Source organism: Hyperoodon ampullatus (genome assembly GCF_949752795.1).
Source record: "Hyperoodon ampullatus genome assembly, chromosome: X".
Lineage (NCBI taxonomy): Eukaryota > Metazoa > Chordata > Mammalia > Artiodactyla > Ziphiidae > Hyperoodon > Hyperoodon ampullatus.
Genome location: NC_136913.1, coordinates 35,437,860 through 35,452,523, shown reverse-complemented (window position 1 = coordinate 35,452,523; position 14,664 = coordinate 35,437,860). Strand labels below are relative to the sequence as shown.

The window sequence follows — 14,664 nt, the reverse complement described above, 5'->3', positions numbered from 1 at the left end:
GTTGATTAGATAATTACTTTTTAGAAAAATGTCCTTTTACAACTGAACGTCCCACTGTGTTTTAAAATCTTCCTGCATGTTTTCTCATTTAATCGTCACAGCAGCTCTATTAGATAGGGATTATAGCATTAGGGAATTTAAGTAGCTTGTCTACTTACCACAGCTAGTAATAATGAAGGTTTGGGCTTCTACCTGAATCCAAAGCTCTTGCTCCTGCTGTGCTTCCTAAGGCAGGGGCCGGGGAGAGTCGTGTGTCTAAAGGATGCTTTCATCACCACTCGTGATGCAATAGGATATTTTTGTGCTTTTCCATTTCTCAAGACTATGTGAGCTAATATTTACTGTTATTGGAGTTCCTTTGGAATCACTTCAAAAATATTAATATAATATAGTATGGATAAACAATAAGGTCCTGCTGTATAGCACAGGGAAATACATTCAATATCCTGTGACAAACCATAATGGAAAAGAATATGAAAAAGAATATATATATATGTATAACTGAGTCACTTTGCTGTACAGAAGAAAATAACACTGTCAATCAACTATACTTCAATAAAATTTAAAAAAATTTTAATATAGAGGAAAGGCTTTTCCCCTCCTTTGATTATTATTGCATTTCCTAGTAAATGAGCTTTACCTGTGAATAAATCTAGCATGTCTGATGTAAGTTTTCATTCTCATGCTAATTCTCCTCTGAAATTGTTTTCTAAAATAGCTTATTCCATTAAATTACTGTTAATAAGTAAGGACTTTTTCTTTGGAAAACACTATTCGTTTATTTAGGGCAGTGAAAGGAATTAGCTGAATGACAATTGATGCTTTTTAACAAACTGAGTGGTAATTATAGGGACTTTTTAGGTAGTAGTTCACCGACTTTTGTGTCTTTAGCAATTCCTTCTATGGTTATATGTAAAAGATAAAATCAGGCCCATGCCATTATTGTTACAATTGTGTACCTTGTCATTTTTCTCTTCCATTATCGCTGAGGAATGTATACATAAGTATTAGGTATTCTTATATGAGTATTTCTTTGAGAGGCCCTTAACCCTCATTATAAAAGGTGGTATATCACCGTTTTTCCAGATAGAATGGTGACAGTGCCTGTACCTCTGAAATCCTTTTCTTGTGTTTGCCCCTCCCCTTTCAGAGAACGCCGTGTACACCTTTGGGCTGGGACAGTTTGGTCAACTGGGTCTTGGCACTTTTATTTTTGAAACTTCAGAACCCAAAGCCATTGAGAATATTAAGGATCAGAAAATAAGTTATGTTTGCTGTGGAGAAAACCACACAGCTTTGATAACAGGTACAGATCAGAATTTCTGTTAATATACTTATGGAACTGGGTATGTTTTATTACAAAATAAATACTATATGGAATGAAGGTGTCTAACTTAAGCAAAGGAAATAATAACTGAGAAAATGGAATTCTTTGTTTAATATGCCAACGTGTAAAGTTGTAAACTCCTTTTTCATATTTTACTTTAATTTAAAATCAGTGTAAATTATCCAAAGGTTTAGAGCCTCAAGATGTGTCAATGCTATCAGAGGTAAGACCATAGCATTATACTTTGGCAGAAGTATAAAAAATAAAAAGCTGGAATCTTTTTGAAATTGTATCAATTTGAAGGCTCTGAACTCTGCTCAGGCCAAAGGGAAAAGTCTCGTAAGAAAGAACTTATTTTAAAATATTCTCCCTCTTCAGTCTGACAGCTACATTCAGGCTGAGGAAATTCTTATGTTGCTTCTGCCACCGGGAGGCGTTTTCAGGAGTAACTCTTTCATACTTTCTCCACAGTGGTAGACAGAAAGGTACCCCAAAGACTATTAATTAAATGAATACCTGGGTCCTCTAGCTCTTCTGCTCTGTAGTTTCCCCTTTATCCAGGGAGATGGTGCTATGGGTCTACTTCTCAACCTCAGAAACTAGGTGCTGCCAATGTAGGACTCAATAAAGGTACTTCCCTAAAATGACTGACTCACCTATAGATAATTAATATGGAGCTGGAGGAATCAGGCTCCCTGACTTCAGACTATACTACAAAGCTACAGTAATCAAGCCAGTATGGTACTGGCACAAAAATAGAAATATAGATCAATGGAACAGTATAGGAAGCCCAGAGATAAACCCACGCACATATGGTCACCTTATCTTTGATAAAGGAGGCAAGAATATAAAATGAAGAAAAGACAGCCTCTTCAATAAGTGGTGCTGGGAAAACTGGACAGCTATATGTAAAAATATGAAATTAGAACACTCCTTAACACCATACACAAAAATAAACTCAAAATGGATTAAAGACCTAAATGTAAGGCCAGACACTATCAAACTCTTAGAGGAAAACATAGGCAGAACACTGTCAGAAATCACAGCAAGATCCTTTTTGACCCACCTCCTAGAGAAATGGAAGTAAAAACAAAAATAAACAAATGGGACCTAATGAAACTTCAAAGCTTTTGCACAGCAAAGGAAACCATAAACAAGACCAAAAGACAACCCTCAGAATGGGAGGAAATATTTGCAAATGAAGCAACTGACATAGGATTAATCTCCAAAATTTACAAGCAGCTCATACAGCTCAATAACAAAAAAACAACCCAATCCAAAAATGGGCAGAAGACCTAAATAGACATTTCTCCAAAGAAGATATCCAGATTGCCAACAAACACATGAAAGAATGCTCAACATCATTAATCATTAGAGAAATGCAAATCAAAACTACAATGAGATACCGTCTCACACTGGTCAGAATGGCCATCATCAAAAAATCTAGAAACAATAAATGCTGGAGAGGGTGTGGAGAAAAGGGAACCCTCTTGCACTGTTGGTGGGAATGTAAATTGATACAGCCACTATGGAGAAGAGTATGGAGGTTCCTTAAAAAACTAAAAATAGAATTACCATAAGACTCAGCAATCCCACTACTGGGCATATACCCTGAGAAAACCATAATTCAAAAAGAGTCATGTACCAAAATGTTCATTGCAGCTCTGTTTACAATAGCCAGGACATGGAATCAACCTAAGTGTCCATCAACAGATGAATGGATAAAGAAGATGTAGCACATATATACAATGGAATATTACTCAGCCATAAAAAGAAATGAAATTGAGCTATTTGTAGTGAGGTTGATGGACCTAGAGTCTGTCATACAGAGTGAAGTAAGTCAGAAAGAGAAAAACAAATAGCGTATGCTAACACCTATATATGGAATCTAAGAAAAAAAAAAAGGTCGTGAAGGACCTAGGGGTAAGATGGGAATAAAGACACAGACCTACTAGAGAATGGACTTGAGGATATGGGGAGGGGGAAGGGTAAGCTGGGACAAAGTGAGAGAGTGGCATGGACATATATACACTACCAAACGTAAAATAGATAGCTAGTGGGAAGCAGCCACGTAGCACAAGGAGATCAGGTCGGTGGTTTGTGACCCCTTAGAGGGGTGGGATAGGGAGGGTGGGAGGGAGGGAGACGCCAGAGGGAAAAGATATGGGAGCATGTATATGTATAACTGATTCACTTTGTTATAAAGCAGAAACTAACACACCATTGTAAAGCAATTATACTCCAGTAAAGATGTTAAAAAAAAAAAAGAATGAGCATAAAGTTTCACAAATACATCAATAAATTTAAACTATTGACACATTAAACAAAAATACGTAATTTGAGAAGAATAAAAATTAAGTGAAATATATTTCATTTGAATTACAAAAATATATATATTCTGCTTAATTTTAATTACTTTGGAATAAAAGTCTCTGTAATTTCTCTATTTGTAGCTCACATTTCTATCTAAAAAGTAAAGCATTAAAAAGTCATAAATCATATAGTATTTTGAAATAATCCGGGTACTGGTATTTCTGCATTTTTCCCCTTCTTTTACAAGTTTCTGCTCCGATGGACCTCATCTAATGGTATCTGCTTAGGGGAACTAGGGCTCAGCAAATACAAGGTACTACCAAGTACTGTCCCTTCTTCCCCAAAGAACTTTGCAGAGAGAACTACCTGCCCATTTTCAAGTATCAGTGTCCTTATTAATGTAGCATGAAATTGAACTATATAGAATGTAAAGAATTACTGTTCATTCACAATCCCAGAAGAGTTGTTGATATGTATGCCTTACTGCAAGTCTTAAGCTCAGTTTCTCTGTCTTTACTGCCATTTTCCATCAACTCTAAATTGTCACTGATAGTAAATACACACTTTTTATGGATCATTTAACATACAATTAGGTTATTTGGTTAAACTTTCATAATACCTTTCCTCCTGATGAAACAAGTTATAGCACAAATAATTGAACATTAACTTTATTTGACTTTTTTGCTCATGAATCCTCCCCAGGGACAGGTGTTATGAATTTTTTCTTTGTCCAGGACTAATGAGAGATATGTAGTGAGTTTTCTGTAAGTTCTTGCCAGTTCCCCATTATAGCCAGTGGCTCATGTTTTAAAAAGCTCTCTGAGGTTGGAAGTGTGATCAGGCAGCTTGATCAGAGTTTATTTTTTCTGGCTGAAGATAATCAGGTTTAAACAAAAAAACCTTAACATTTTGAATAAGGAGGAGGAAAGAGGAGGAGGAAAGCAAAAAGATGATAAGGAGTATATATAAAGAAAGGAAATAAATACCTAATAGTAGGAATTATAACAATCTAAATTTAGAACCTAAACGCTGGTTATTGCTTATTTATAGGGAATCTATTTTTAATATATTAATTTTTGAACTTGCCACTTTAGTGAATTTTGTTATTATTTCTAATTATTTTTTCAGGCAGTTCTCATGGCTTTTCTTACTATACAATTACTTGTCATCTTAAAGTCCAAGTCCCCATATGTGATCTTGTCATTTCCCAGCTTAAAACCATTCATTTAGCTTATTATTGTTCTTAATATAGAGTTCAGAAATGCTTAATATGAGCTAATAAGATCCTCTTTCATGTGATTCCTTCTTCCCTCTTCATGCTCATCTCATACCACTCTCACCTTTTTGCTCCAGACACGCTGGTTGCCTTTCAGCTTCTTGACTGGGCTGTGTTTTCTCTTGATTCACAGCCTTTGTATGTACTGCTGGCCTCTGCCTGGAAGATTCTTTGCTCCCTTCTTCTTGTAACTAAACCCTAATCCTTTCAGCTTCAGTTTAAAAGCCTTTCCTAATCTCCAGACTGGAGGGAGAGCCCCTCCTCTGCACCTGTACTGGCACCCTTTCCTTTCCTTCTGCTTCCATGGCACTTACCTCACTTGAGATGGAGAGTATGAAAGAAAGGCTTGAGGAGTGAATGTACAGAATACCTGCTATGGCAGTGGGCAAAAGGATTAACTGGAGAGAAGCGAAAAAATTACTCATCATCATCTTGGCCCAGCTATATAGGGGACCCCAGTATTGATATAGGGACCAGCAGCTTGGTTGGTTTATGGCATTTCCTTCAGCAGCTTTCCACAACCCTGAAGCAGAAGTAAAAGAAACAGTTGGATTGATCTAAACTAGTGGTGATTTTGTCTCCACAGGGGACACATGGCAATGTCTGGAGATGTTTTTGATTGTCACAACTGCAGAGGCAGGGTATTCTATGGGCATTTAGTAGGTAGAAGCCAAGGATGCTGCTAAACATCCCACAATGCACAGGACAGACCCATACAACCAAGAATTATCTGGCCTCAAATGTCTGTAGTGCTGAGGTTGAAAAACCCTGACCTAATCAATGACCTGAGGAAAAAAGAAAATAGATTGTATTGGGATGTAGGAGGTCAGAATACAAAAATCTCCTTTTTTTAATTAGTTTCTGCTTTATAACAAAGTGAATCAGTTATACATATACATCTGTTCCCATATCCCTTCCCTCTCCTTCTTAAGATGATATTGTGTATCACAAGATGTCATGCTGGATTACTGCAGCTCCACACAGCACCTCACACACCTGGGTCTCAACTTCACAAGCCACCAAGAGCTTAGTGATTTATTCTTGGGGTATCTATTGGCTCATGTTATGTGTGGACAACAGAAACCATAGAGAGTATGGAAACATCAGTGGAGCAGAGAAAATTTAATGCAGAATATGAGGGGAAAATTGCAATGTAAGTCAATGTATTTGTCTATTTACAAATAGATCCATGAAAGTAACACTTTTATAATTCTCTCCTTTTTTTAATTTTAGATTTAGGCCTTATGTATACTTTTGGAGACGGTCGACATGGAAAATTAGGACTTGGACTGGAGAGTTTTGCCAATCAGTTCGTTCCTACTTTGTGTTCTAATTTTTTGAAGTTTATAGTACAATTGGTAAGGGCATCACATTTCCCTGTTTATATGGTCATATTCCTGTATTTGAGTCTTTCAGTATTTCATAGGAAATAAGTACTTCTCTGTTTATATGCAATATCATGGCTATATCTGGTAAATATACTTGTGTCCTAAAGGCCAAATGTCAGACATCATGGCACTCTGAAAATCTGTCCCTTTTCTAATGTTCCTTCTCTAACATCTTCCTTTTTGCCCTAATCTTGACTCTTCTACTTCATTTTCATATGTCTCTTGAGAGCCAGGACTGTGCCATGCCTGGAAGCTTTGTGTTTCCTGTAGCTCCCAGCAGAGTGCCTCACTCACAGTGGTTATCTATAAATATTTGCTGGATTAGGTATCACTAGGACTCTCAAATCCTGCACAAGAAAAATATCTGATAATAAATGAAGAGTTTTGAAATTATGTTTAATTGGTTAAGTGTTATTTGGATAAGGTGTTGTTTCAGTGACATCTCCATCAGGCACCGTATCTCTGTTGTTTCTAACACTTTTGCCAATTAAGAACTATAGACTTGAAACTTTTGTTTACTCGGTGATGATAATATCACTTGGAATTTGTTCTCCAAAGGCTCAGAGCCTTGTACTATGGAACACTTCCATTCCTTGATTTGACACCTGTTTAATGAATGCCTGCTTGGTACAAGATACTGGACTGAGGATGAGGAATACAGAGCATGCAGTGATGAACACAGTGACCAGATTTTCATTGACTAAGCTTATAATCTTATGGGGAAGATGGTTTTTAAAAGGTGCTATACAGAAAACGTATCAATTTTAACTTTGAACATATGAAGGGAAAGGCTCAGAGCATGCTCTTCTGTGCCATGTAGAACACTATGAAGATACCAGAAGTCTGTGTATTGCAAACACAATGTTTTTTAAAGCATTTTATTGAAAATCAGTTATTTCTCAGAATCATTTGGATGTTGATTTCCTTTTTCATTGTTCTATCATTGTGCATGCTTGCGTTTTGCTCTCAGGACTTTTAAGCATTAAACTTAAAAAATCTTCATGTACAAAGACATAATTATCCCAAGAGACTGATTTATTCTTGGGTCCCTTCTTTCCAAGTAGAACTTGTCTGAGTAATTTTTTCAAGTTGGTAGTGTTGCTCCAAGATTAAAATAGCATTTTCTAACTTGTAAAGAGAAATATAATGTGCCAAATAGGTTTTTTTCTCTATACTGTATATTCAGTTGAAAGTAAAATGGTATGTTAAACTTGTTCTAGTTTTCAATAATAGTGTTTAAAGAATATATATTGTAAGGGCTTCCCTGGTGGCGCAGTGGTTAAGAATCTGCCTGCCAATGCAGGGGACACAGGTTCGAGCCCTGGTCCAGGAAGATCCCACATGCTGTGGAACAACTAAGCCCGTACGCCACAACTACTGAGACTGCGCTCTAGAGCCCATGAGCCACAACTACTGAGCCCGTGTGCCACAACTACTGAAGCCTGTGCACCTAGAGCCCGTGCTCCACAACAAGAGAAGCCACCGCAATGGGAAGACCGCGCACTGCAATGAAGAGTAGCTCCTGCTCGCCGCAACTAGAGAAAGCCCGTGTGCAGCAATGAAGACCCAACGCAGCCAAAAATAAATAAATAAAATAAATTTTTAAAAAAAGAATATATTGTAATTCACGTGTGTGTGTGTGTGTGTGTGTGTGTGTGTGTGTGTGTGTGTATGTAGAGAGAGAGATTTCAGTCAGTCAGTCTAGGAAGTCTACTGCTAAGTTAATGTTTTGTAGCTGAAAACCGTTAAAAACCCATTTGTGGGGCTTCCCTGGTGGTGCTGTGGTTGAGAATCAGCCTGCTATTGCAGGGGACACAGGTTCGAGCCCTGGTCCGGGAAGATCCCACATGCCGCAGAGCAACTAAGGCCGTGCGCCATGACTACTGAGCCTGCGCGCTAGAGCCCACGTGACACAACTACTGAAGCCCGCGCACCTAGAGCCGGTGCTCTGCAACAAGAGAAGCCACCGCAATGAGAAGCCTGTGCACCACAATGAAGAGTAGCCCCCACTCGCCCCAACTAGAGAGAAGCCGGCACACAGCAACGAAGACCCAATGCAGCCAAAAATAAAAATAAATTTAAAAACAAACCCATTTGTGTTTGAAGCCAGTGTCAATTTATCTGTGAATTTATGCTGCAGGTTGCTTGCGGTGGATGTCACATGATAGTTTTTGCCACTCCACGACTTGATGTGGCAGAAGACGTTGAGTTAGATGAAATAAATGACTGTTGCTTACCTTCAGCTACATCTCTGTCCGTCAGTGATCTAACTTCAGGAAACGTACTGCAGAGATCTTTATCAGCACGTGTGCGGCGAAGAGAGAGGGTACAGTCGTGGCCTATTCTATATAATAATGTTGTCTAGCACTGTAAAGGAAACAGATTTATTTTCTTTTTAAACCAAAGAAGGGTCTTCTTAGGTAAATTTACTAAATAGAATGATTAGAATTGAGGGCTTACAAACTTTTAAAGCAAACTCAGAATTAAACTGGTAGACACACAAACTAGAAAATTGAAATGATCATGGATAACCTTTGCTTGTAGACAGTGGTACTTACCGCTATCTTATCACCTCAGATAGAATGCTAAGTTGTTTTCTCAACCATCTGTGGATTGACTTCTACTTTGCCTCTATCTTGTAAAGCTAATACCTCATGAGCAATGAAAGGTTATATATATATTATAACTAATGAAAGGTAGAAAACAAAGAAATAAGGGCTTTATTTGCGAGAGGGAATGTTCTTTCTCAATTAAATTTAGAGATTCTCATTCTATGCTTTAAAATTATTCAATGACACATTTTTAAAAAATAAAATGCCAAATAATTTTTAGAGACATTCCTTTTTTAAAAAAATTGCTTTAAGTTCCAAAATGTATTCCTTTAGTGGTAAAAAAAAAAAGTTAAGTTTGATTTTTTATTATGAAAAAGTATATATGGAAAAATTGAGAAATATCCCATAAGTATTTTGTAGTTGTTGTTGGTTTGTGTCTCCTGAGTAACTTTTTTTTTCCAGGAAGGCAGAGCAAACACACACTTTTCCCCATCTTGTGAAAAACAGACTTCCAAATTGACAATTTAGAGCAACTTAGATACAGAGGCAACAAAACAAAACATTTTTGAGCCGTCGGGGATTATTAAAAAGTGAATGTTGTAGGACGTTGGCCAACTTTGAAGTCTCTCTCTTCAATATTTTTAGCAACCTCAGGGTGGTTTATATCAATATTAAGTATATAACATTATCTAACAGTTTATTTAACCTGTTTGTTTTAAAGGAGAAATCCCAAGACTGTATTCAAACGACAGGAACACTACCTCCAATTGCAGGGACTCTCGTACCACCCGTTTGCTTTTCGCCTCGTTCAGTTCCTTTCTGTATGTCTACAACTAATCTGCTAGAGAAAATGATGCCTGATAAAGAGGGCCCCATGCCGCCAATGGAACCAGGTAACAGTTGATGCTCTGCCTGCTCTCAGAAGAAATGTACCATTTATTCCATTGTTTTCATGTTCATCTTAAGCTGTTTTCTCTAACTAAATTGTTTTCTTCCTAGTTAGAGACTGACATCTCTCATTTGAACTCAAATCCAAGAATACTCTTACTAATAGAAAGCATCTTTGGTGACCTTAAAAATCCCATGTAACGACAGCAGCATATTTTTATAAAGCAGTGTATAACATACATATCACCTTCTCTTACATTATCTCCTTTAAACCCAGAAGCAACTCCATGAAATAGGTGGGAGTTATATTCTTCATTTTTATATATGAGAAAAGCAAGGCTTGAAGAGATTGAGTGACTCAGGTCACTCAGTTTTATAAGTGAACAGGATTTGAATGCAGGTCTTGTAGACCTATGTGAAGTTCGGCCTTTATAGCATCGTGGTTAAGAGCACGGGATGTAGAGTCAAATTGATCTGGGATCTGATGTCAGCTTTGACATTTATTAACTATGTGACTGGCTTTGGGAAAGTTACTTAATTTCTCTACACCTCAGTTTCCATATCTTTGAAAATAACTTTAATAATACCTACTTTAGAGTGTTCATGACAGTTAAATGAGATAAGGCATATAAAATACTTAGCATTGAGCCTAGCACCCCCAGAAACCTCTTCATAAATATAGGCATAGTTATTATTAACCCCACTGCCTACTAGATACAGATTTCATGTTTTAAATTGTAATTCCAGCTCTTTAGCCATTATACACCTCTTCTAAATAGTTTTGTTTACAGACATTTGTGTATCTTAGGAGTGTGTTTATGTTACTACAGGGCATGTACTCAGATGATAGGGGCAGAACAAGAAACTAGGGTAGGAAATCAGAGTAAGCAGTAGGTTTGGAATTAAGAAAATCTGGGCATCTGGGATTAAGAACTGTGGCACAGATAATTTTAATATCTTTGGGCTCAGGAACCTAGATAAAAGGTTGAGGTAGCAAAGGATCAGGAACTCAGTCAAGAATTGTGTGTCATGGGAATGGAATATTGTCTACATCTAAGACCTTGATAATGAGCTGGGTTTCCTACATCTCACCCACAAATTCTGTATGTTTCCTTTGGAGATAGGAATCACTGGTGCTCTTCATCCCTGTACATGGGAAAAGTAGATTCTGGCAACAGTATGTGCAAGGAAAAGAGAAGTTTATGGTTTGGGGCAAGTTGTTTCCCACTTCAAGAGATTTGAATGTGAAGATAGAACTTTGTAGCTAGAGCAAAAGGAAAAGCCATCCCGTATCTTTTTGTGACTGTTTGCTAAAACCAACTTAATAAAAATATTTTGAAAGTTGTATCCAACATATAATGTGACTTTTTCTAAATTATTTGCAGACTTCAGTATTTCTCATGGAGTGAAGGAGGTCAGGGAAGACATTACTGAGGAGGTGACATTTAAGCTAAAACATAAAGGATAAAAAGTAGCCACACAAAGAGAGAAGATGTGTATATTACAGGCAAAGAGAATAAGGTAAAGGTTTGGAAGGTGTAGGTAAAGGTTTGGAAGGTAAAGGTAAAGGTAAAGGTAGGTAAAGGTTTGGAAGCAGTTTATAGGAAAAGGAAAGAAGATCACTGGGCTCAGAGAGTGAGGGAAAAGGCAGGACAAGATGATGTTGGAAAAAGAGACAGCAGAAAAATATCCATGGTTTTATAGGCCATGAGAGGCCTATTTGATTTGAGTGTTTTTCTTAAGTGTAATAGTAAGTCATTAAAGGGTTTTAAACAGTGGAGTGATGTGCTCCAGTGCCATTTATATTTTAAGATGATCACTTTTGCCGGTGTGTGGATGACTAGAGGTAGGAAGAATACTTAAGAGCCTTTTGCAAGAGATGATGGTGTTTGCAGATTTGAAATACATTTTAGTCATAGAAACAACTGAACTTGCTCGTTAATGGGTCACACATAGATGTGTAGGCAGGAGGATGGTCGACTGCTTTGAGAAAAGAAATTAAAAATTGAGCTTGAGATACCTGTGAGACATCCAAGCAGAAATATCAAGCAGGCAGTTGAAAATGAAAGAATAACGTTCAGAAGATAGGTGTGAACTAGAGATAGAAATTTGGAAACCGTCAACATAGTGATGGTATTGATAATCCATGGAAGTTGGTGAAATCACCTATTAGAGAGTAGAGTAGCAAGAAAAGAGGGCCCAGGATTTAGCCCTGAGAATGTCTAACACTTAGAGGGGAGGAGAGGAAGAGCCCACAAAACCATCTTCCCCAGCCTCATCAGCCAGTAGGGTAGGAGGAGGGACATGAGGAGGGAGTAGGGTCATGAATTCAAAGTACTGCTCAAAGGCCAAGGAAAAGGAGTTCAAAGAAGCATCCCATGGATTAAGCATCATGGAGATTTTTGGTGATCCTGACAAGAGCAGTCCCAGGGAAAGATCAGGACAGAAGGCAGAGTGTTAAAAGTTGAGGCATGAAGGGGAAATGAGGACGTGAAGAGGAGATAGAGTGTGTAGGTAGTTCTTTTGCCTATTTTGGTCCTGAAGAGGAGCAGAGAAATGGGCTGGCAGGAGAAGGAGATGTGGAGTCAATGGGAAATACTAGAGCATATTTGTGTGCTAATGCAGGGGTACCCACACCCCGGGCCACGGACTGATTCAGGTCTGCAGCCTGTTAGGAACCCGGCCTCACAGCACAGCAGGAGGTGAGCGGCAGCCGGCGGGCAAGCAAGGGAGCTAGCGAAGCTCCATCTGCTGCTCCCCATCGCTCGCATTACCGCCTGAACCATCCCCCCACCCCCGGCCCGTGGAAAAACTGTCTTCCACGAAACCGGTCCCTGGTGCCAGAAAGGTAAGGTTGAGGACCTTGGGGACCGCTGTGCCTAATGGACATGAGCCAGTAGTCCCAGAGAGATTGGTAGCACACGAGAGAGAGGATATGACCAAAGGTGCAAAGCTCTTGAGAAGACAGGAGGGGCTGGCATACAGAGCAGTATTTGTTAAGAGGAAAGACACATCCTACATTTTAACAGGAAAATGTAGGTAAATTTGTACATTTGTTGGTGAGAAGATAAAGCAGATCAGCTCTGACGACTTCTATTTTCTCAGTCAGGTATAAGGCCAAGACCATGAGCTTAAATGATATACTATCTATTTTCCAAACCTCCTTTCTCTGCCATCTCCAATCTCTCCTGCTTAGTACTTGCTATTTTTTATTTTTTTTTTGAGGTACGCGGGCCTCTCACCGCCGCAGCCTCTCCCGCTGCGGAGCACAGGCTCCGGACGCGCAGGCTCAGCGGCCATGGCCCACGGGCCCAGCCGCTCCGCGGCATGTGGGATCCTCCCCAACCGGGGCACGAACCCGTGTCCCCTGCATTGGCAGGCGGACTCCCAACCACTGCGCCACCAGGGAAGCCCAGTACTTGCTATTTTAATCTCCTTCGGGTGCACTTCAGTTCCCATCTGCTCCAATGCCTTCAGAGGATCCCTAATATTTTTTTTAAATAAATGTAAATTTCCCCATGTAACTCCCACCTGCTTTTCTAGCTTCATCTCTCAGCAGCCTTTTTCTTATAACCTTAATTTAGGTCTCGAGTCTGCAGGCTGTGGCCCATGGGTCAAATCTGGCCAGCAACCGTTTTTTGGGGTTTTTTTTTAATGTCTTTACTGGAGTATAATTGCTTTACATTGTTTTGTTAGTTTCTGCTATATAACAAAGTGAATCAGCTCTACGTATACTAATATCCCCATATCCCCTCCCTCTTACATCTCCCTCCCACCCTCCCTATCCAACTCCTCTAGGTGGTCACAGAGCACCAAGCTGATCTCCGTATGCTATGTGGCTGCTTCCCACTAGCTATCTATTTTACGTTTGGTAGTGTATATATGTCCATGCCACTCTCTCACTTCATCCCAGCTTGCCCTTCCCCCTCCCTGTGTCCTCAAGTGCATTCTCTACGTCCGCATCTTTATTCCTGTCCTGCCCCTAGGTTCTTCAGAAACTTTTTTTTTTCAGATTCCATATATATGTATTAGCATACGATATTTGTTTTTCCCTTTCTGACTTACTTCACTCTATATGACAGCCTCTAGGTCCATCCACCTCACTACAAATAACTCACTTTCGTTTCTTTATATGACTGAGTAACATTCCATTGTATATATGTACCACGTCTTCTTTATCCATTCATCTGTTGATGGACACTTAGATTGCTTCCATGTCCTGGCTATTGTAAATACAGCTGCAATGAACATTGTGATACATGACTCTTTGAATTATGGTTTTCTCAAGGTATATGCCTAGTAGTGGGATTGCTGGGTCATATGGTAGTTCTATTTTTAGTTTTTTAAGGAACCTCCATACTCTTCTCCATAATGGCTGTATCAATTTACATTCCCACCAACAGTGCAAGAGGGCTCCATCTTCTCCACACCCTCTCCAGCATTTATTGTTTCTAGATTTTTTTTTTTTTTTTTTTTTTTTTTTTTTTGCGGTATGTGGGCCTCTCACTGTTGCGGCTTCTCCCGCTGCGGAGCACAGGCTCCGGACACGCAGGCTCAATGGCCATGGCTCATGGGCCAAGCTGCTCCGCGGCATGTGGGATCCTCCCAGACCGGGGCACGAACCCGTGTCCCCTGCATCGGCAGGCGGACTCTCAACCACTGCGCCACCAGGGAAGCCCCTGTTTCTAGATTTTTTGATGATGGCCATTGTGACCGGTGTGAGATGATATCTCATTGTAGTTTTGATTTGCATTTCTCTAATGATTAGTGATGTTGAGCATCCTTTCATGTGTTTGTTGGCAATCTGGATATCTTCTTTGGAGAAATGTCTATTTAGGTCTTCTGCCCATTTTTGGATTGGGTTGTTTGTTTTTTTGATATTGAGCTGCATGAGCTGCTTGTAAATTTTGGAGATTAATC

The 14,664-nt window shown here is 39.1% G+C and overlaps 1 protein-coding gene across 1 annotated transcript in view; it reads left to right on the top strand.

Moving 5' to 3' along the window:
- The window catches only part of RPGR (retinitis pigmentosa GTPase regulator), a gene marked incomplete at its 3' end in the record, with an annotated part of 63,595 nt that overhangs the window by 12,911 nt on the left and 36,020 nt on the right, over positions 1 to 14,664 (top strand). The window contains exons 6-9 of the mRNA XM_079727438.1: positions 1,151 to 1,306; positions 6,150 to 6,274; positions 8,445 to 8,630; positions 9,578 to 9,749. Of these exons, the coding sequence (XP_079583564.1) occupies positions 1,151 to 1,306; positions 6,150 to 6,274; positions 8,445 to 8,630; positions 9,578 to 9,749 (639 nt within the window). The remainder of the gene's footprint in view (positions 1 to 1,150; positions 1,307 to 6,149; positions 6,275 to 8,444; positions 8,631 to 9,577; positions 9,750 to 14,664) is intronic.